The sequence below is a fragment of the Rana temporaria genome, chromosome 2 (genome assembly GCF_905171775.1).
Source record: "Rana temporaria chromosome 2, aRanTem1.1, whole genome shotgun sequence".
In the NCBI taxonomy this organism is placed as follows: Eukaryota; Metazoa; Chordata; class Amphibia; order Anura; family Ranidae; genus Rana; species Rana temporaria.
In genome coordinates, this window is record NC_053490.1 from 384,201,748 (window position 1) to 384,225,628 (window position 23,881).

Here is a 23,881-nt window from a genome sequence, read left to right on the forward strand (position 1 = left end):
AGCACCAGGCCCATGATGTTCTTAATCTGGCCCCGTGGGTGGGTGGGTAGACTAGTAATGATGAATTGCAGTTATAGAAAAGAGTTATGTTAAAGCTGTTTAAAAGAATTCTAGAAGAATGCCAAGTCGCCAATAAGTGACAATTTCATGCATATTTTTTAAAGACGTAATACACATATGTAAGACAAAACAAGTGTGAAGTGCCACACCTTCTGTAATGAGTTTAGGCTACCTTTAAAAGCCTTTAGAGCAGTCCTGCGAGTTACACTAAACTACAGGTTACTGCTATAACAGGACAAGGTAAGATCTGTGGAAGGATACTGGCACTTTTATATGAAGAATCTGCATGATCATGATTTCTTTAAAAGAATATTTCTTATGTACATATTGTTTGCAAGACTTTTCATTGTAAAGATTAGTAAGGATGTTCCTACTTTATAGAAAGATTAATTAGTGTATAAAATATATAATTCATAATATTAAATATTCAACATTCTGAAATGTACCTATAAATGCCTGTTGTTCGCTAATACCTACTGTGTAATAACATAATATGATAATTGATTAATGTTGGCATTGTGTAGATACTAGACAATATGATGATAATTATAATTATATTGCTTATCAATACAAAACTTTAATGCATACCTGCATTCATATAGCACTGACATATAAATCAGTGCTTTACAGACATTTTACATTTTGAACTATATAGATTATCTCCTGGATATGAAGGAGCTTACAATCTAGTATCATTTGCACACTTTTACAGGCCCATGCACGCTTTGGGGTTTGTTGGGTTTGACACCAGTAAACTTAACCTCCCTGGCGGTATGATTATGTTTGATTTTTGATGCTGAAAGCGGTACATTGTTTTGCATGGAAATCTGGCGTTTTATATTGTAGGCCTGTAATTCTTATGCCGCGTACACACCATCACCTTATGTGATGAAAAAAAACGACATTTTGAAAAACGTCAATTAAAATGACCGTGTGTGGGGGAAAACGTTGTTTTATGTCTTGTGAAAAACGACAAAAAAAAATTGAAGCATGCTTCAATTTTTTGGTGTCGTTTTTCAAAACTTCGTTTTTTGTGTCAATTAAAATGATAGTGTGTGGGCAAAACGACGTTTAAAACGACGTTTTTAAACCCGTGCATGCTCAGAAGCAAGTTATGAAGCTAGCTTCAATGGAAAAGAGTGCTGAACGTAACCGCGCTTTGCTAGAGCATTTTGAAAAACGATGGTGTGTAGGCAACGTCGTTTTTGAAAATGAAGTTTCAAAAACGTTGTTTTATTTCATGATTTAAAACGTCGTTTTTTTTCATCACATAAAGTGATGGTGTGTACGCGGCATTAGGAATAAATCACTTAAGTCTAGTAGACATCCCGGGTATGATAAAGTTTGAAACACAAAATCAGAAATTATAATATAATGAATAATTATAAATAATTATCAAAAATAATAATATATAATTATAATGCTCAGTTGCAGAGTTGTCGCTGTCGTCACTTTACGTGTTTGATGACAAATTTTCCCATGAATCACTATCGCTCAGTTCTGCAAGTGATTCTAATTTATTATCGCTGTTTTCTACACAGTCTAAAACCGCTTTTGGCGTAAAGGGACACTTTTTGGTTGCCATGAACATTCTCCAGTTTCCAGGCAGAAAGAACAGTATATATAATATAAAACTGCATGCAGGGCACTGGACAAAGCACTAGGGACAAAAGGGATGTGAAATGATTTCATACAGTAATGTAATCTGTAAGATTACAGTGTACTGTAAAGCCCTGTACACACGGTCGGTCAAAACCGATGAAAACGGACTGAAGGACCTTTTCATCGGTCCAAACCGATCGTGTGTGGGCCCCATCGGTCTGTTATCCTTCGGTCAAAAAATTTAGAACTTGCTTTAAAATTGAACCGATGGACGCCTAACCGATCGGTCAAAACCGATGGTTAGTATGCAAAAGCATCAGTTACAAATCCACGCATGCTCAGAATCAAGTCGACGCATGCTTGGAAGCATTGAACTTCGTTTTTTTCAGCACGTCGTTGTGTTTTTCGTCACCGCGTTCTGACACAATCGTTTTTTTAACCTATGTGTGTAGGCACATCAGACCATCAGTCAGCTTCATCGGTTAACCGATGACAACGGTCCTTCGGAGTGGTTTGTTTTTTGCACTTTTTGAATTTCCCTCCAGGCTCAGTCCCCGTGCGTCGCTGTGAATGGAGCCCGTCATACAGTACATCGGCGGAAGACACAGCCGTCGCACACAGTGGGGAGACATTGCAGGATCCAGGGGACCTGGATAAGTAACTTTCCCTGGACACTGCGATTCAGCCCCAAGTGTGGAACTGGGTTACCGCTCTTGGTATGGAAAATTCATCCCGAGCCACACTCGGGAATATCGCTAAGAAGGTTAATGGTAGGATTCATTTACTAGAACTAGAGAGTGCAAAATCTGGTGCAGCTGTGCATGGTAGCCAATCAGCTTCTAACTTGTTCAGTTGTTCTGTTTAAAAAACTTGAAGCTGATTGGTTTCTATGCAGAACTTTACCATATTTTAAACTCTACAGTTATAGTAAATCAATCCCAGTGTGTTTTTAGGTGGGAACTGGAGTACCTGGTGAAAGCCTATGCAGGCATGGCAAGAACATGTAAACTGCATGTACATAGCTTCCGTTGCAGGATTTCAATATCAAAGGGCAATGTTTGTTACTTGTTTAGCAAGTGTATTCTAGGTATAAGTTAAAAGTTGTAAAGTTTAACATTTTAATTTAACTGTCACAAGCATCATAGTCATTAAGACCCAGGGCCGATCCTAGGCAGGGTGCACAGGGTGCTTTGCACCCAGGCGCCTGCAGAGGTGGGGGCACCGAAGTGGCAGATTTCCCCCCTCCCTCCTCTCCTTGTTTGTGTCCGTCCAGAACTAGTGTTCTGAGCATAGGTGTGTGTCCGTCCAGAACTGATGTGTCTCTGACCATCTCCTGTACTATGTCTGCAGTCTCTGACCGTCTCATTTACTATGTCTGCAGTCTCTGACCATCTCCTGTATTATGTCTGCAGTCTCTGACCATCTCCTGTACTACGTCTGCAGTCTCTGACTGTCTCCTGTACCACGTCTACAGTCTCTGACCGTCTCCTGTACCATATCTGCAGTCTCTGACCGTCTCCTGTACTATGTCTGTGGTCTCTGACCATCTCCTGTATCATGTCTGCAGTCTCTGACCATCTCATGTATCATGTCTGTAGTATGTCTGGGGGCTCTTTCTAACAGACTCTAACAGACTCTCTAACAGTAGCCCTATTTGTGATTCCCCCCTCCAGGTCCCAATAAAGTACTCTGCTTCTCTTCCTGTATTTTATTTATTGTTAAGAGATCATGTAAGGATCCCAGGGTAATAAAGACTTTGTGGAGGAGCATGAGGTTGAGTCCTTGTCATAGAAACATTTGTAAAGGGGAGGAGTTAGTAAAATGACCACGCCCATGTGGGGGGCACCAGAAATATTTCTGCACCCAGGCGCCTGTGACCCTAGGATCGGCCCTGTTAAGACCCCTTTCACCCTGGGACACCTTTCAGGTGTTTTAGTGCTAAAAATAGCCCCTGTAAAGTGCCTCTCAAGCGCCTCTCAAGACACCCCAGTGTGACAGCCTGAGTGCTTTCACACTGGGGTGGTGCACTTGCAGGATAGGAAAAAATTCCTGCAAGCAGCATCTTTGGGGCGGTGCGACGTGCGGGAGTGGTGTATACACCGCTTCTCCATCGCCCCTGCCCATTGAAATAAATGGGCAGCGCTGCAGAAGTGCCTGCAAAGTGCTTCTGCAGCGCTGCAACACGGCACTATTAACCCTTTCTTCAGCCGCTAGCGGGGGCTAAAAGTGCCCTGCTAGTGGACTATAACAGCGGCAAAGCCTCGCTAAAACTAGTGGGGCTTTACCGCTAATGCTGGCACCACCCCAGTGTGAAAGGGGTCTAATGCCACATACACACGATCTGGCTTTTGCCCGACGGAATTCTGATCGTGTGTACAAGGCATTAGACATGTAGGTTTAAATAAAAACTTGTAACCTGAACTTGGTCCCAATGACTAGGAGAAAGTTATCGCAAATCATTTTCTTATATATGGGCCGAGATCCAATAGTCCATAGCTGCACACAGAAAGAAAAGCCTCAGGGTCTGGAAACATTTTTATATTTAATTATAAATTAACATATCTTCCATGCACTTATACACATTTTTGCTAATTATGCTGGAACATTTTGATACCATCTAGGAAAAAATTCTCCTCTTGACCCTTGACTCTTGACAACTCCATAACAACATCTGATACTATATGATTACTTTCAAAACTCCTTTCTAACAAGTGATCTTTCAATCTTTGGAAGAGTCAGTAGTCACTGAGGACAGCCAAAGACATCCACAGTAGTATCCTAATGAAATAGAATTGCCCCTGATTGTTTCCTACAAAAGAGCTACAAGCAGAAGTCAGGTATGCATTAAAAACAACATAGTATTACATACTATCGCTAACCTTAATCAAATCACACTCTTTCCATTTTGGGCTATGGCCTTTTGGATTCTCTGTCATACTGTCTGAAGACATGTATAGCAAAACAGGTATAGCATGTAAGGGTATTTTTATTGTCACTAGAAATTTGCTATAAAGTGTACCTTAAAAAGCTCAGCTTAAACATGACATACAAATAATATAACTAAAATATTGTTCTCTTCTACGCATTGAACACAATCCTATTAGGAACAGAATGAAGCTTGGAATCGGACTAGTGATTTTTGTCTTCTGCATCAAACAGAGCTTTTCCCAAACATGTATGTACCTAAAATCTTTGTTCTGTTATACTTTAGCTTTCTTTTTAATAGCACTTGACACTTGTATTGCACTTACCTCAGTTCTATTTGGGTTGTACTGTAGTACAGCGACTGCCTTGTCTTTATCTTTTAATTATTTGTTCAAAGATTGTTCTTTCTAAAGCAGGGGTGTCTAACTCAATTTCATCGTGGGCCACATCAGCATTATGATTGCCCTCAAAAGGGCCGGTTGGATCTGTAAGATTAGATGTCCAGCGCATCCCCTTCCCTTTAAATTAGATGTCAAGAGCCGCCCCACCATCAGAAGTTGAGTCCCCCACTCTCCCTTACATCACAGTGCACCCCCCTTTCCTTATGCTGCTGCTGGGAAGAAGCTGGATGCATTGCTTGAAAGCAGAAGGTAAGGGTCTGGAGTAGGACCAGAGGAGGACTGGAGCTCTCCTGCAGCTGCAGGAGAGGTACGAGGGCCACATGAAATGGCGTGGAAGGCCGAATTTGGCCCGCGGGCCTTGTGTTTGACACCTGTGCTCTAAGGGGTCATGGTTAAAATTATGAAACTCATGCAGACTAAAACTAAAGCTTTCTGTAGTGTATGGATCTATTCTTAAAATTATTTATATTGCACAGCCATGTACATTTAACTATTTTGCCTGTTAAACATACAGCATTGCACATTTCTGAGCAAAGAATTACATCTGCATTTCATACATTTTCCATCCAAGCAAGCCTTTAGCAACATTTAGTCTGGGCTCACACCTATGCGAAATTTTAAAATACATTAATTTGAATGAGACTTGTTAACATATCATTCGCACACCGCATTGCCCAAAAAACATGTGCGTATTCTAGGCAGTGCGGTCCGGCTCAGGTGCGAATTCAGGCCCATTATCTTGCAAAGCATCTGATTTGCAGATGTGTTTTATTGTGAACATGAATTCTCTCCCCCTCCTCACTACAGCTCCCCCTCTCCCTGCTCAGCTGATCTGCAGCTACAGCGGAGCTGGAATTCTCTTTGCAAGGAAAACGGAGCTGGAATTCGCACCGGACTGGTGTGAACCCAGCCTCAAAGTAAGGCTACAAAAACATTTTTCTAGAATATTTTTAAAACTCACCAGTTGTTGATAATATATATTTTCAAGACTTCAACATGCTAAAAAACAAACTTTCTTTATGTTCAAGTTTGACCTTAGTGTTATGGATTAAGAGATTTCATTTCTAAACTGTATTGCAGCCCTAAAGGGGTTGTAAAAGTAATTATTTTTTTCCTAAATAGCTTCCTGTACCTTAGTGCAGTCCTCCTTCACTTACCTCATCCTTCAATTTTGCTTTTACATGTCCTTATTTCTTCTGAGAAATCCCCACTTCCTGTTCTTCTGTCTGTAACTACACACAGTAATGCAAGGCTTTCTCCCTGGTGTGGAGTGTCGTGCTCGCCCCCTCCCTTGGACTACAGGAGAGTCAGGACGCCCACTAACACACAGCTCCTTTTTCTATCTGCAACGCAGAGAGAGTCCTGACTCTCCATTGTTCCTCCAATTTTTTTTTTTTTTAAGTCAGCAGCTACAAATACTGCAGCTGCTGACTTTAAAAATATGGACACTTACCTGTCAATGGCGCCTGCGATGTCGGCACCCGAAGCCGATCTGTAGCTCAGCTCTCGAGTGCTGCCGCCACCATCTTCGGTAAGGGAATCAGGAAATGAAGCCTTGCGGCTTTACTTCCTGGTTCCCTACTGCGCATGCGCGAGTCACTCTGCATGATCTGAATGGTCTCTGCTGTCTTCTGGGACCTGTTTGTCTCCCAGAAGACAGCGGGGGGGTGTGGAGGAGGGGCCAGGTGTGGCATAGATATTGGATACTGCAGCTATACTGTATATGCCCGGAAGTGGGAACAAATACCTGCATTATACAGGTATCTGGTCGTCGTCATCCCCCCCCCCCCCCCGAAAGGTGCCAAATGTGACACCAGAGGGGAAGAGGATTCCGAAAAGCGGAAGTTTTATTTCAGGGTGGAACTCTGCTATAATATGGGAAAACATTTTTAGAGTTATTTTGTCAATTTTTTTTTAACACTTTGTCATATTTGGGAAATTTCCATTCAGACAGTAGGGGAAAGAGTAAATCTATCCAAAGTGAGGTAAATCCCCTCATTGACAGTCCTCATTAGTAGATTTCCCTATTTCTCCTATGTTGACAACTCAAAATTTGAAATTTTCCTCACTTTGAATCCTGGTGACAATGGTCCCCCAAGTACAAATAAAGTGAGTAAAGCCTCGTCCACGCGGTACGATTGTTAGCAGGGGATTGTCTGTGGACCAACTGTTGTCCTAAAATATTACAGTTAGTACACTCCTTCAGACAATTGTTGTCCAACTTTTGGCCAACAAATTTTGGATGACAGGCTAGTAAATTTACAGCGGACAACGGTTTGACGTCTGATTTTTGTATGGTCAGTATACAAATCTGTCACACAAAAGTCGAAAGTACAAACACGTATGCTCGGAATCAATGCTCACCAAAAACAAAATTAGCAGAAGGTGCCCAAAGGGTGGCACTCAAGAGCTGAAATTCCTCGTAGTACGTCACTATGTTCGTGTTTGTGGTACGACAATTGTGTACCGTTAGTATGCAAGACAAGATCCTGGCACACGCACTTTTGAAAAAAAAATTAGACGCTCGGTTGGCCAACAATTGTACCGTGTGTACGAGGCTAAAGTCTCCCAAGCAGGGACACAGACAGCAATAACAACCTGACAGAGGTTTTAACCACTCATCATTCTATCCAAAAGAAAAAAAAAGTTTTGACTCTAGTTAAACTTTAAGCCTGGGTCAGATTCACGTATTGATGAATCTGTAATGCCCAATGGGCACAAATTAGGATCACAACTTCTGCACTGTGGCTACGAGTTGTAAACCAAAACCAGTGAGTCTCCCTCACATTGATGATGTTCTTCTGTGAGATAGCATGTGGCAGACCTATTCACTTGTCTCTACCTTGAAGATTGATGCACAGGGCACAAGTAAAAGGGGTGCAGCATTTTTCAGGGCAGCACAGGTACTTACTTATAGCTTCTTGTAATAGTGTCTTCTAATAAACCCATTTCTAAATACGTAAATGAATCAGAACTTGAGAAATTTAGGTTGGGTTGTAGGTCATTTTCTTTGCAAAACTGGTTCAGGAGTATTTCATGCACCTGATGTGTTGCAAAGTTGGCTCCCAATCCACCACGTTGCATGGAGTAATTCACCCACCCTATGATCATTTTTAGCTAGATATAACAGACTTTTAGAAACCCTCCCAGTAACTGGTACATAAATCTGCATGATTGAGATTAAAACCAAATTAAAACCAAATAATAAATGCCCTGCATATTTTTATAGATATGTTAGGATTTTATTTGGTATTTAGGAATTAGTTGACACTATTAATTTGTTGACATTGTGTGCTAAATAATAATAATAATAATTATTATTATTGTAAAATAACTTTTTAAGGTTTTCTGAAGCAACTTGGAGTTTTTCATTGATAATACAGTTATTTATATATACCGTGTGTGTATATATATATATATATATATATATATATATATATATATATATATATATATAAAAAATCAACCAAATTCTGTCAATCTGATTTTCTGGCATATTTTATACCAAATTCTGTCAATCTGATTTTCTGGCATATTTTATACCATATTCTGTCAATCTGATTTTCTGGCATATTTTATAGTGATAGATAGTAATTTTTATTAACAGAAATAGAATTCCATCTCATTATAGAATAAAATAAATGTTATTTTATCATTTTGGGACATTCAACCTAAAGTAATAAAGGTGCCTTATGATAGTGGGAATGAAACGCCTTGTACTTTTTTAGTGTTGGCATGGTCCTGTTCTGTCATTCATTTTATTTTGTCAAGGATTCTCAGAAAGTTCTCAAATATGAATATGCAATCACAAAAAAAAACAAAAAAAAATGTAGAGTAGATATAAGGTTAAAATACTGTATTACGCACAAGGTTAATTTAAAGTACAACTAAGAGGAACTCTTCTTTTTAGTTTTGGATGGAGTGGAGGGGGATTCGAAACCCCTGCCAGTTTTTATTGCTGTCAGTGCCCCCATTAGGGAGAAAATTCCAAATTTTGAGTTGACCCCAGAAAAGTAATAGAGGGGAAATCTTCCAATGGGGTCACTAGTTCTGGGAACCTGGGGCCCCCAAGAAAGTCCCTTAATTTTCAGCGATCTCCTCTCACTTCCTGTTTGGCTATAGGACAGGAAGTGAAGAGAAATCTCTGCAATGGGACACAGATGACGAAAAAAATCTGACGGGTTATAACCTATAGTTCTAAATGTAACAAGCAAGTCCAGTTCAATTAGACTAACTGCTACTGGCTAAACCATGACCTTAGTAAATAAAAACCAACACATAAAGCTCCACACATGTTTACTTGTACCAAAGCTGCATTGCATTTTACCCTCTGTAGACGTATACCTCTCAAATGTGACAATAATAAGGTGATGTTCACTCCTCTCATTCAGCAATGCTTGTTAAAGAATTAATGCTGATTGCACAATTTTCCCCTAAAAGGTGCTTTAAAGTACAACACCAACAAAAACTTTATTTTTTGTTTTGAATTGGATGGAGAAGGCTTATAAACTCTGTTGGGTTTTTATTGCTTCTATGTCCCCTCACTTTTCATCTCAATGACACCAGGACAAGAAATTAGAGCAATGGGGGTCATGGAACAGGAAGGCCAGGTTCACAGAGGCTTCAGCTTGTATAAGAGCAGTATGAACAACAAGCTTTGACAAAGCATTTGCAGAGCTTTCAGCAAGCTTTGTGGAAGCTTTTAAAGTATCATTCAACAGTTTGTAAATGTTGAACACAGATCCTATTGGGTTGATTGCCACTTTAACAAGATGCTAGCCGGATTCAGAACTTCTTGAAGCTTGTTGAAAGCTAGCCTACTAGCAGTTTCTTTAAAGTGGCAATAAACACACCCATTAGGATCTTTGTTCAACATTTACAAACTGGAGCAGAATAGTACTTTAAAAGCTTCAACTAAGCCCACTGAAAGCTCTGCAAATGCATTTGCAAAGCTTTCTTTTCACACTTATGCAAGCTCAGGCCAGTGAAACAGGCCTGATACCTAACACACACGAATAGTTTTTACATTGGATAAAAAAAAACGACGGTTTTCCTGACAGAATTCCTCTCAGCCTGCCTTGCATACACACGGTCACACAAAAATCCAGGGAACTTTTGACTGCCAAGAACGCGGTGACGTAAAAGACTACGACGAGCCGACAAAATTAAGTTCTATGCTTCCGAGCATACGTCGAATTGTTTCTGAGTATGCACGTTTTTTTCCCCTCGGAAAAGCATACAGAACAGTTTTCCCTGATGGGAAAAAAGAGATCCTGCTCTCTTTTTTTGTCCGGCACTGCGATGGAGCATACACATGGCCGAGATTCCCGACAAAAAGCTCTCATAGCAGTTTTCCCATCTGAAAAAACGGTCGTGTGTCTCCCGCTGGGGAGATGTTGCCCTATAAGTACAGAAAACAAAAATAAAATTGAGACAGTCTCTTTCAGTCCAGGACAGAGTCATGAATGGGGTTCATCTTCCACCTAGACTGCAGTGTTTTATAAGAGAGGCTGCTGGTAGTGCTAGGTCTAACAGTTAAGCACTTGCAACACTTTTCCCTTTCTGGGGCATAATTTTTAATTTTCTTCGGGGTGAACAGTGCAGGTGGTGTGTTAAAGCGCAGGTCTGGGAAAAAAAATTAAAAGCCAGCATCTACACATACTGCAGCTGCTGGCTTTTAATAAATGGACACTTTCCTGTCCTGCTGTCCCTCGATGTCGGCACCGCAGCTGATGTTTCCACTGCTAATTGGACTAGAGAAATGCCTTACTCTAATAGATAACTGGATGACAAACAGTTATCTTAAACTCAATGGTTCGAAAACAGAACTTCTCCTGTTTCACGCTAACCGGAAAAATCACCCCGCGTCAACATGGACTCCCCCAACCATTCTGGGAAAAAACTATCACCCCTAGCACCAAAGTCAAAAGTCTCTGAGTCATTTTCGATACCTACATGACAATGGATGCACAAATAGGGTCAGTAGTCAGCGGATCCCACCATCTGCTGCGCCTACTACGCAGACTCACGCCCTTTATCCTGAAAGAGGACATTGCAGTCGTGGTGGGAACAATCATCAATTCCAGACTCGACTACGCAAATGCCCTCTATCTAGGACTCCCCAAATACCAAATCACTCGTCTGCAAGTCGTTCAAAATACGGCCGCTCGACTAGTGACTGGGAAAAAACCATGGGAATCAATCTCACCTTCACTGAGATCCCTTCATTGGTTGCCAGTAAAAGACAGAATCACTTTCAAGGCACTCTGCCTAATACATAAGTGTATTCAAGGCAACGCCTCCCAATATCTATGCGAAAAAATAAAAGCCCATAACCCCAATCGCATTCTGCGATCCACCAATCAAAACCTCCTCCAGATACCCAAAGCCAGATACAAATCCAAAGGAGATCGAAGATTTGCAGTCGAAGGACCTCGCCTGTGGAATGCACTACCAACCACCATCCGACTGGAGTCGGACCACTTGGCCTTCAGGAGAAAGATTAAAACCCATCTCTTCTGAGGTCAAGGGGTTCCTTACCCATGAAATGGATACAGCGCCCAGAGGCGATTCAGTTCGCATGTGTTGCGCTTTACAAGTCTCTCTCTCTCTCTCTCTCTAATGCCGCCACCATTGCATCATGGCCGCGGCCAGACTCCCGGAAGTGGAAAAGGATACCTGTGAAAGGTATCCTGTCCCCCCCCCCCGAAAGGTGCCAATTGTGACACTGAAGGGGGGGGGATCCGATGCACGGAAGTTCCACTTTAGGGTGGAGCTCTGCTTTAACCACTTCAGATCCGTAGGACGTCCTGGGACGTCCTGGACTTTGAGTGGTGATATCTGAATGATGCCTGCAGCTGCAGGCATCATTCAGATATCTCTGTCTTCAGCCGGCGATTCTGTGCACCAGAAGAACGATCAAAGCGGCGGTTCCGCCGCTCGATTGTTCTTCTAGGCAGCGGGAGGGGACGTCCCCCCCTCCCGCCACCATCTGGTGCTTCTCCGGGCTCTCCCATGCCATCGGGGGCCCGGAGAACGAATCGGCCGGCGCGCGTTGCTGAACCATAGAGATGACTGGTGACCAGACGGTCACAGTCATCTCTATGACCGTCGGAGGGCCGGGCGCGACGTTATGACATCACGCCCGGTACCCGGAAGTAAACAAAGCCGCAATCGCGGCTGTCGGCATGTAATCGGTGAAATGTTTTTCACCGATTTCATGCTTGTAAGCCTTTAGGAGAGATGTGGGGTCTTATTGACCCCACATCTCTCCATAAAAAGGACCTGTCACAGTGATTCCTATTACAAGGGATGTGTACATTCCTTGTAATAGGAATAAAAGTGATCAAAAAAAAAAAATGTCAAAAAAAGTGTAAAAATAAAAAAATGAAGTAAAAAAAAAAAAAAAATAATAAAAAAAAAAATTTAAAACGCCCCTGTCCCGGTCGCTCGCGTGCAGAAGCGAACGCGCATGCAAGTCCCGCCCACATATGTAAACACCGGTCAAACCCCACATGTGAGGTATCATCGCGTGCGTTAGAGCGTGTGCAACAATTCTATCACTAGAGCTACTCTGTAACTCAAAAATAGTAACCTGTAAACATTTTTAAAGCGTCGCCTATGGAGATTTTTAAGTACCGAAGTTTGGCGCCATTCCATGAGTGTGCGCAATTTTAAAGCGTGACATGTTAGGTATCTATTTACTCGGCGTAACATCGTCTTTCACATTATACAAAAAAATTGGGCTAACTTTACTGTTTTGTTATTTTTTAATTCATGAAACTGTTTTTTTCCCTAAAAAAAGGCGTTTGAAAAATTATTGCGCAAATACCGTGCGAGAAAAAAAGTTGCAATGACCGCCATTTTATTCCCTAGGGTGTCTGCTAAAAAAATATATATAATGTTTGGGGGTTCTGATTAATTTTCTAGCAAAAAAATTGTGATTTTTACATAAAGGAGAACAGTGCCAAAATAGGCCCGGTAACGAAGTGGTTAAAGAGAGATAGACTGCATCCAGGCTAAGCAGACCCAAACTAGTCAGGAGGTTGAAGGTTTTTGTTATATGTTGGATTGTGCTGACACAATCCCACTTCTGTCCATGTCCGTGCGTAGGTGACGTTCTATTTCTCTTTAAAAAAACACATTTGTGAGTGCTATTTATTTAACAAAAAGTCACATTCTTCAAAAAAAAATACACAATGAGTGCCATTTTTTTTACAATTGTGTATGCTATTTCTTTTTACCTTTTTAAATAACCCACATTGAAGAAAAATACTTTGCAGACAATATAAACATTGGGCCAGATCCACAAAAGAGATACTCCGACTTAACTGCTGTTCAGTCTGTGTGTAACTTTGGAAACGATCCTCAAAAGGCTTTTTCCAAAGTTAGGCAGAAGATCCGGCATGTGTAATTGAATTACACTGCCGAATCTTAGGATGCAGTACCGCATCCGCCGCTGGGGGCATTTCGAGTCGAAATGCCGTTTCTAGTATGCAAATTAGCACTTAAGGCGATCCACAAAGCTTTCCAGCTTCCTTTTTGCGCCGTAAGTGTTATTTTGCAAGTGTAAAATTAGGGCTGGTTCTACAAAGTGTAAACTAGTCACACCTTGTAAAAGCCCATTCCAGCGACGGCATTTGGTATGCTTTCCCGAGGGAGAACTCCACGGCAATTTGTAAAAACAAAACCGGCATGGGTTCCCCCCCAGGAGCATACCAGGCCCTTAGGTCTGGTATGGGTTGTAAGGGGACCCCCCCTACGCCGAAAAATCGACGTAGGGGGTCCCCCTACAATCCATACCAGACCCGTATCCAAAGCACGCTACCCCGGCCGGTCAGGAATGGGAGTGGGGACGAGCGAGCGCCCCCCCCCTCCTGAGCCGTGCCAGGCCGCATGCCCTCAACATGGGGGGGTTGGGTGCTCTGGGGCAGGGGGGCGCACTACGGGCCCCCCCACCTCAGAGCACCCTGTCCCCATGTTGATGAGGACAGGACCTCTTCCCGACAACCCTTGCCATTGGTTGTCGGGGTCTGCGGGCGGGGGCTTATCGGAATCTGGGAGTCCCCTCAAATAAGGGGGCCCCCAGATACCGGCCCCCCACCCTAAGTGAATGGATATGGGGTACATCGTACCCCTATCCATTCACCTGTAGGCAAAAAGTTATTTAGTAAACACACAACACAAGGCTTTTTAAAATATTTTATTATTCTGCTCCGGATGCCCCCCCTGTCTTCGTTATTAGCTCAATTACCAGGGGGGGCTTCTTCTTCCGCTCTCCGGGGGTCTTCCACTCTCCGGGGGTCTTCCACTCTCCGGGGGTCTTCTCCGCTCTCCGGGGGGGCTTCTCCGGACTCCGGGGGGGCTTCTCCGGACTCCGGGGGACTTCTTCCATCTTCTCCCCTCTTCCGCTGTTGACTCGGCGAACCCCGGTTCTTCTGCAGATGTCCGGTGCCTTCTTCTTCAGCGCTGGCTGCCTGCTATGTTTGTGTGTTAGCTCAATTTCTAACAGGCAGCCAGCGCGGTCTTCTGTGGCGTCAGGGTCTTCTCTTCCTTTCTTCCGATGTTGCCTCGTCGCCTGTTGTCGCTGTAATGATGGAAACGCGCCTTGCATCCCATTTATATAGGCATCACCGTCCCATCATGCTCCGGTAGGTACCCACGTGGTGGGTGCACGTGGGTAGGCACACACCACGTGGGTACCTGCCGGAGCATGATGGGACGGTGATGCCTATATAAATGGGATGCAAGGCGCGTTTCCATCATTACAGCGACAACAGGCGACGAGGCAACATCGGAAGAAAGGAAGAGAAGACCCTGACGCCACAGAAGACCGCGCTGGCTGCCTGTTAGAAATTGAGCTAACACACAAACATAGCAGGCAGCCAGCGCTGAAGAAGAAGGCACCGGACATCTGCAGAAGAACCGGGGTTCGCCGAGTCAACAGCGGAAGAGGGGAGAAGATGGAAGAAGCCCCCCGGAGTCCGGAGAAGCCCCCCCCGGAGTCCGGAGAAGCCCCCCCGGAGAGCGGAGAAGACCCCCGGAGAGTGGAAGACCCCCGGAGAGTGGAAGACCCCCGGAGAGCGGAAGAAGAAGCCCCCCCTGGTAATTGAGCTAATAACGAAGACAGGGGGGGCATCCGGAGCAGAATAATAAAATATTTTAAAAAGCCTTGTGTTGTGTGTTTACTAAATAACTTTTTGCCTACAGGTGAATGGATAGGGGTACGATGTACCCCATATCCATTCACTTAGGGTGGGGGGCCGGTATCTGGGGGCCCCCTTATTTGAGGGGACTCCCAGATTCCGATAAGCCCCCGCCCGCAGACCCCGACAACCAATGGCAAGGGTTGTCGGGAAGAGGTCCTGTCCTCATCAACATGGGGACAGGGTGCTCTGAGGTGGGGGGGCCCGTAGTGCGCCCCCCTGCCCCAGAGCACCCAACCCCCCCATGTTGAGGGCATGCGGCCTGGCACGGCTCAGGAGGGGGGGGGCGCTCGCTCGTCCCCACTCCCATTCCTGACCGGCCGGGTAGCGTGCTTTGGATACGGGTCTGGTATGGATTGTAGGGGGACCCCCTACGTCGATTTTTCGGCGTAGGGGGGTCTCCTTACAACCCATAACAGACCTAAGGTCCTGGTATGCTCCTGGGGGGTGAACCCATGCCGTTTTTTTCTTTGAAAATTGGCATGGAGTTCTCCCTCTCAGGAATGCATGCCGAGCGACGCTGTAATTTTTATTTTTTTTTCCCCGACGCAACTTTTTTAAGCCGTCGCGATCCTCAAAACTCGGCGTAACGTAACTTCGCGCATGCGCAGTACGGCCGGCGCGGGAGCGCGCCTCATTTAAATGGGACTCGCCCCATTTGAATAGGAACGCCTTGCGCCGGCAGAATTTTAGTTACACAGCCTGAAATTTCTAGATAAGTGCTTTGTGGATCAGGCACTTAGGTAGAAACTTTAAGGCAGTGTAACTTAAATGGGATTTTTTAAGTTACGCCAGGTTTTTGTGGATCTGGCCCATTGTTTTTTGCTTAAAGCAGGGGTTCACCCAAAAAATAAAATAAAAAAATTCTACCATGCCATCCAGCATACTAGCACGACCTACAGTATGCTTTTATTTTATTTTTTTGCCCCGTACTCACAGTTTAATCCCGTAGTTAAGTTTCAGACTCCCCGCGGGGAATGGGCGTTCCTATGCAGAGGGGAACATGAGTGACGGCCGGCTATGGTGCGTCACGCTTCCCGAAAATAGACGAAATAGGACTTGGCTCTTCACGGCGCCTGCGCAGTCAGCTCCTAGTCTGTGCACAGGCACCGTATAGCGCCGTGAAGAGCCGAGACCTACTCCGGCTATTTCCGGGAAGCGTGACGCACCATTGCCGGCCGTCACTCATGTTCCCCTCTGCATAGGAACGCCCATTCCCCGCGGGGAGTCTGAAACTTAACTACGGGATTACACTGTGAGTACGGCGCATAAAAAAAAAAAAAGGCATACTGTAGCTGATGCTTGTATGCTTGTTTGGATGGTCCAAAGTAGTGTTTTTGGGTGAACCTCCGCTTTAAATAGTATTCATTTTGTTGTAAATTTCTCCTGAAATATTACTCAAAGAAATATCATATGCTTTGTTGTATTTTTCACATTTACTAATTTGCGTTTCTTCTTTCTTTTTATTTCAGCCTTCTCTTCAGGTAAGTTCAGCACATTCAGTCTATTAAATGGTTATTGGTCATGATGTAGCCATTGACATTGAATACATTTGATGGATTTTAGATAAAAAAAATTGTATAGTAACAAATACAGAAAGAGGTGGGTATGGAGGAGCCCTGGGGCCATCATAAAAAAAATACAGAATTCTGAGTTTCAAAGTCAGAATTCTGAGTTTAAGCCCTGGTTCACACTGGGCTGCGGGAGTGAAGCCGTGCGAGTTCAGCTGAACTCGCATTGGCTTCACTCCCGCTGGCAGTCCCGATTTCGGCTGCAATTTAAGAGACATCTGTGCAGGTTTCTGCACAGATGTCAATGTAAATCGCGGCCCGAAATCGCAAAAAGTAGTACAGGAACTACTTTTTGAAATGTGAAATTCACATGTGAAATCATATCTCAAATCGAAGCAAATTGTACCCAGTGTGAACCTGGGCTCAAAGTCAGAATTCTGTATTTCTTTTTAATGATGGCCCCAGGGCTCTTCCATAGGTGGGGGATCCATGTTGCAGGATGATTATGTTCTATTTACCTACTACCGAAACATTTTTTTTATTGCTGTACCAGTATGAGACTGTATGAAAAATTTATTTTTTTATATTACAATATTAATACTGTATTTTAGTAACAATTTAGTACTAACAGGAGAGGTAAAAAAAAAGCATGCAACAGCCTAATATATATATATATATATATATATATATATATATATATATATATATATATATATGTAAATATAAACAAAAAGAAACAAACACGGAACGTAAAATATTGCAGCTTACAAGTCCTTAGATGAGGTAGTTAGGTTTCTTTTTTCAGACTTTGTATTTTATTTCCACCTGGAATCTTGTGCACAACATACTTCCTGTCTTAACCACTTGCCGCCCGCCAATGACAGATTGACGGCGGCAAAGTGGTTGCCTAATCCTGACTGGACGTCATACGATGTCCTCAGGATATTGAGCCGATGCGCGCCACCGGGGCGCGCATCGCGGCGATCGTTGTTGCGGGGTGTCAGTCTGACACCCCGCAACACCGATCTAGGTAAAGTGTCTCTCACGGAGACACTTTACCACGTGATCAGCCATGTCCAATCACGGCTGATCACGATGTAAACAGGAAGAGCCTTTGATGGCACTTCCTCACTCGCGTCTGACAGACGCGAGTAGAAGAGAGACGATCGACGGCCTTCCTGACAGGGGGGGTTTGCGCTGATTGTTTATCAGCGCAGCCCCCCCTCGGATCGCCACACTGGACCACCAGGGAATTAGAAAAAAAAAATGGGCAAAAAAAAAAAAATTGTAAAAAATATATAAATAAAAAAAAGACAGAAAAAAAAGATGCCAATCAGTGCCCACAAATGGGCACTGATTGGCAACATGGATCCATCAGTGCCACCCCTCAGTGTCCATCAGTGCCACCCCACAGTGTCCATCAGTGCCACCCCACAGTGCCAATCCGTGCCCAGTGCCCACCTATCAGTGCCCATCTGCCACCCATAAGTACCCATCAGTGCCACCCATAAGTACCCATCAGTGCCACCCATATGTGCCGCCCATGAGTGCCCATATGTGCTGCCTATGAGTGCCCAGTGCCGCCTATGAGTGCCCTTCAGTGCCGCCTATGAGTGCCCATCCGTGCCGCTCATGAGTGCCCATCAGTGCCGCCTATGAGTGCCCATCAGTGCCGCATACCAGCGCCCATCAGTGCCGCATACCAGCGCTGCCTATCAGTGCCACCTCATCGGTGCCCATTAGTACTACCTTATCGGTGCCCATCAGTGCCACCTCATCGGTGCCCATCAGTGCCGCCATATCAGTGCCCGTAATTGAAAGAGAAAACTTACTTATTTACAAAAAAAAATAACAGAAAAAAATAAAAACTTTATTTTTTTTCAAAATTTTCAGTCTTTTTTTAGTTGTTGCGCAAAAAAAAAAAATCGCAGAGGTGATCAAATACCACCAAAATAAAGCTCTATTTGCGGGGAAAAAAGGACGCCAATTTTGTTTGGGTACAGTGTAGCATGACCGCGCAATTGTCATTCAAAGTGCGACATGGCTGAAAGCTGAAAATTGGCTTGGGCGGGAAGGTGCGTAAGTGCCCTGTATGGAAGTGGTTAATGGCTATGCTGCTTTACATTTGCATTTGTGAAGGGAGTCAAAGTTACCACCCAGACTGGGTTTCAAAATGTTTTTGCCTTTTTCCTTCTCCATCACATGGTGATTAGTAGTTTACAGAAGGAAAACAGGATTATTTTATGCTTCCAGTTCAGCTCAAAAGACACGACAGTGTATTTTTTGTACTTGCTGAAAGCATTTATACCCTGAAAAGTTAACAAATGCAGCCACTACATATAAGGACTTGTATGCTGCAATATATATCAATTTTGTTTCTGGGTTTAGTTATCCTTTAAGCCTTTTGCTGCTTGTGCCAGAGCTGTTTGTGCATTTTTCACACGTTAACATGCACACTGTAGGCCTGAAGATCGCTTAAAACCGCCAAATATTTGATATTTTCTAAAAGCAGAGACCTTCATAAGCAGTTACAAATTTATGCAGATGATATTAGTGCAACGGTTTGTCAAACACATTTTCTTATTAAAGCGGGGGTTCACCCTATCGACGAAAAAAAAAAATGTTTTTTTCTTTTACCATAAAATCAGGCATTGTAGCGCGAGCTACAGTATGCCTGTCCCGAATTTTTTACCCCCGTACTCACCTTGTACGCGTAGATCGAAGATACCGGGGAATGGGCGTGCCTATGGAGACGGAGGATGATTGACGGCCGGCTCTGGCGCGTCACGCTTCTCCGGAAATAGCCGAAATAGGCTTGGTCTTCACGACGCGTGCGCATAGCCTGTGCGCAGGCGCCGTGAAGAGCCGAGACCTACTCCGGCTGTCTTCGGGGAGAGTGACGTGCCAGGGCCGGCCGTCAATCATCCTCCCTCTCCATAGGCACGCCCATTCCCCGCGGGAGCCGAAAAATACGATCTCCGATTACAAGGTGAGTCCGGGGTTAAAAAAATCGGGACAGGCATACTGTAGCTCGCGCTACAATGCCTGTCTCGATGGTAAAATCGTGTCGGGGGGGGTGAACTACCGCTTTAACCACTTGACCACTGGGCACTTAAACCCCCTTCCTAACCAGACCAATTTTCAGCTTTCGGTGCTCTCACAATTTGAATGACAATTACTCAGTCATACAACATTGTACCCATTTGAAATTTTTGTCCTTTTTTTTACACAAATAGAGCTTTCTTTTGGTGGTATTAGATCACCTCTGGGTTTTTTATTTTTTGCGCTATAAAAGAAAAACGACAGAAAATTCTGTAAAAATAAATAAATAAAAACTTGTTTCTGTCATATTCGCAGGTTATTTCTCACACACAGCATATGCATACCACGAATGACACCCCAAAACACATTCTGCTATTCCTCCCGAGTATGGCGATACCCCAAGTGTGCGACTTTTACACAGCGTGGCCACATACAGAGGCCCAACATGCAGGGAGCACCATCAGGCGTTCTGGAGCACCCAGGCCAATTCTGACATTTCTCTCCTACATGGAAAAAATCACCATTTATTTGCTAGAAAATTACATAGAACCCCAAAACATTATATATGCAGAGTATTGGGGTATTGCGGAGTATTGGGGTATTGGGGTATTGCGGAGTATTGGGGTATTGCGGAGTATTGGGGTATTGCGGAGTATTGGGGGCATTGCAGAGTATTTGGGTATTGCAGAGTATCGCGCAGGGTATTGGGGTATTGCAGAGTGTGACGGTATTGGTATGATATCCCCGTCAACGTTCCCTTCTTCCCATAACGAAAATCACCCCAATATTCCACGAGAAGGAATATCCCTGGAGTCGCCCAGAAAGCCACACATGCCAAGCTTACTGCTGGAACAACACAGCGTTTAATGTTATAACACACACAGCTTATATGTCATTTCCAAAACTGTTACAATGACAAATCTCCGCCCCCCCTTACACAGTGGGGGGTCTTCAATACAGCTCCTTTGAAATAAAGATATTTCTTTGAACTAATCAGTATCTAGCCGGTTCGGCACCGCATATAGAGAGATAATTACCACAATGAAGCAATCAGCATAATTAACACAAGCCACCTAAACACAGATCTCCTTCACACAACACAATAGATCAATTAACCTTTAGAAATAGTGAGGGGACATTAGCTTCAATAACCGGATGGTAATCACAATGGCAAGCAGGGAGAATTAAACTGAGACATATAGGCAAATGTATCACAATGGCCCCCCTTTTTCTCCCTGCTCCGGAAAACCCGGTTGGACCTTCCCTGGTCCAGTAGGGTTGACGGGTTTAGAGCTTTTAGTCCGAGGTTAACTCCGTTTGGCATGACTGACCTCCCTTGGCAACTGCTTCAGACTCAGGTATGCCACCGGGTCGTCAGATCACACGCCGGTCAGTCCCCAAGTCTTTGTGCGATCTGCAAAGTCACCAGAAGTCAGTGTGAAGACGGCGAATGGGTCTGTGCGCCGCCATCTAGGTGTCCCGCTATGGGAGGGGCAGGTTATGGCTCTGAAGTGACAGTCACAGGAGATTCATAAAAAGAACAAGTTATATTTGTTGAAATGCTGTAGCACTGGTGCTCAGAGTCCGGGGGGGGGGAGGGGACTCAGAGCCCCATAAGGTCAGCCACCCCCTGCTCCCTCCGCAGCCGCCGGTTCTCCTCTTTGAGCTTCTCCAGCTCCATCTCCAGTTCATGGAGCCTGGGGGGGTCAGCCCGCTGTGACCTCAGGTGGTTGTTCTCCTCCTCCATGCGGCTTATGCACTCCTCCAGCTCTATGTACTCACGGATCAGATCCTGCTTGCTCATGTCCTGCAGGCTTTCCACGTGGTCCTTCATCATCAGGAACTGGGTGGTGGTGTAAGGGGCCACCGGTGGGCCCTTGGCGAACATCTCGGCCCGCATCTGGGGCGCCCGCTGCGATTCCATCTCCTCCAGTCGCTTCTTCTCCTCCCAGGTCCACTGGTTATATGACTTCCAGGACCTCTTCTTCTTGGAGGGTAGCTGGCGGTGCCTCTTTCTGCCCAGCTCCCTCCAAGGCCCCTCCGGCTCATGGCTGTCGCCCATGACCAGCTGACAATGGTGTTCCCTGTTGTCCGTAATAACAGATTGTACCATGAGGGCTTCGTAAGGGGTGCCCAATGGTTCTTCCTGACCCAGCTCCTGGGGATCCCAAGCCAAGTCTACACAATGGGCTGCTGCTGGTGGGCGGTACCCAGGTTGAGACCAATTTGACCTGGTGTTGTCATTCATGGGGCAATTCTGCTTGAAGTGACCCAACTGTTTGCACCGGAAGCAGCGTTGTTCGTTGTCCTCCTGGCGTGGGTAGCGAGGGCTATATGTCATCGGTCTGTTAGGCGGTTGGTATCTAGCGGCTGGTGGGTGTGAGGGCGCCGTTGGTTGTGGAGGTTGTACCCGTGGTGTGACCTGGTTTGTCTTGCGAGTATCCGCATATTCATCCGCCAACTTCGCGGCCTCTGGTAGAGTCATGGGCCTGCGATCTCTCACCCAATCCTTGACGTCCGTCTGGATGTGATTGTAAAATTGCTCCAGGAGCATTAGTTGCAAAATGTCCTCTGCGGTGGTGGCCTGGCTGCTGTTAACCCAGTTAGAGGCCGACAGGGACAACTGGCATGCCCATTCCGCGTAAGAGTCTTTCGTGGTTTTGCGTGAGTCCCTGAACTTCTGTCGGTGGGACTCTGGGGTTACTGCATAACGAGCCAGGAGCACTTCTTTAACCCTGGCGTAGCTATGGATATCCTGATCTGGCACGGTCCGGAAAGCATCAGAAGCTTTGCCTGACAGTTTGCCTGACAATATTGCAACCCACTCTCTTCTAGCTATTCGGTGCAGGTTACATTGTCGCTCAAAATCCGCCAGGTAGTTATCAATTTCACAGTCCTTTTCATCAAAAGCTTTAAAAGCGCTAAACGGAATCTTCCTTGTGTCTGCTGTGCTGTACTCACTGTTCGGAGAAGGTGCGGCTGCTTGTTGGACTGCTGCCAGTTTTAACTGTAGTTCTGCGTCCCTTATTTGTTTATCCTTCTGTAGCTCTGCGTCTCTTATTTGTTTATCCTCCTGTAGTTCTGCGTCTCTTATTTCTTTAGCCTTCTGTAGTTCTGCGTCCCTTATTTCTTTAGCCTCCTTCGCTAACAGGTCCATCACTCTCAGCACCACATCTGCCGTTGGGTTCGGGCCGAACCACGCTAGCTTCTCTCTCATTAGCTTGTTGGCTGGCGATTCCTCCTCCTGAATCACTGGTGTCTCCATCTCTTGTACTGCTGGCGTTGCTGCAATCCCGTCCTCCTGGTCTATCTCCATTGATTCTGCTATGATGACCCGCTTGGTTTTGTTGCTAGCAATCCTTCCACGAACTTCCAGTAGTTAATCCAGTGTCTGCTTGGAATCCGGGTGTGAAGGGGAATAGAAGGGAAAAATCCCACTGCTGCCACCAATTGTGACGGTATCGGTATGATATCCCCGTCAACGTTCCCTTCTTCCCATAACGAAAATCACCCCAATATTCCACGAGAAGGAATATCCCTGGAGTTGCCCAGAAAGCCACACATGCCAAGCTTACTGCTGGAACAACACAGCGTTTAATGTTATAACACACACAGCTTATATGTCATTTCCAAAACTGTTACAATGACAAATCTCCGCCCCCCCTTACACAGTGGGGGGTCTTCAATACAGCTCCTTTGAAATAAAGATATTTCTTTGAACTAATCAGTATCTAGCCGGTTCGGCACCGCATATAGAGAGATAATTACCACAATGAAGCAATCAGCATGATTAACACAAGCCACTTAAACACAGATCTCCTTCACACAACACAATAGATCAATTAACCTTTAGAAATAGTGAAGGGACATTAGCTACAATAACCGGATGGTAATCACAATGGCAAGCAGGGAGAATTAAACTGAGACATATAGGCAAATGTATTACACAGAGTATTGGGGTATTGCAGAGTATTGCGCAGGGTATTGCAGAGTATCGGGGTATTGCAGAGTATCGAGGTATGGCAGAGTATGGGGTATGGCAGGCAGAGTATGGGGTATGGCAGGCAGAGTATGGGGTATTGCAGGCAGAGTATTGGGGTATTGCAGAGTATTGGGGTATTGCAGAGTATTGGGG

At 44.7% G+C, this 23,881-nt stretch overlaps 1 protein-coding gene across 4 annotated transcripts in view; it reads left to right on the plus strand.

The window, feature by feature from the left end:
• The first annotated feature begins 201 nt into the window (after positions 1–201).
• Positions 202–23,881, plus strand: part of LOC120927326 (uncharacterized protein PB18E9.04c-like) — a 54,909-nt gene continuing 31,229 nt past the window's right edge. For all 4 annotated transcript variants that reach the window (XM_040337915.1, XM_040337916.1, XM_040337918.1 and 1 more), the window contains exons 1-3: positions 202–300; positions 4,756–4,837; positions 16,666–16,677. In XM_040337915.1, the coding sequence (XP_040193849.1) occupies positions 4,774–4,837; positions 16,666–16,677 (76 nt within the window). In that variant the 5' untranslated portion in view covers positions 202–300; positions 4,756–4,773. The remainder of the gene's footprint in view (positions 301–4,755; positions 4,838–16,665; positions 16,678–23,881) is intronic.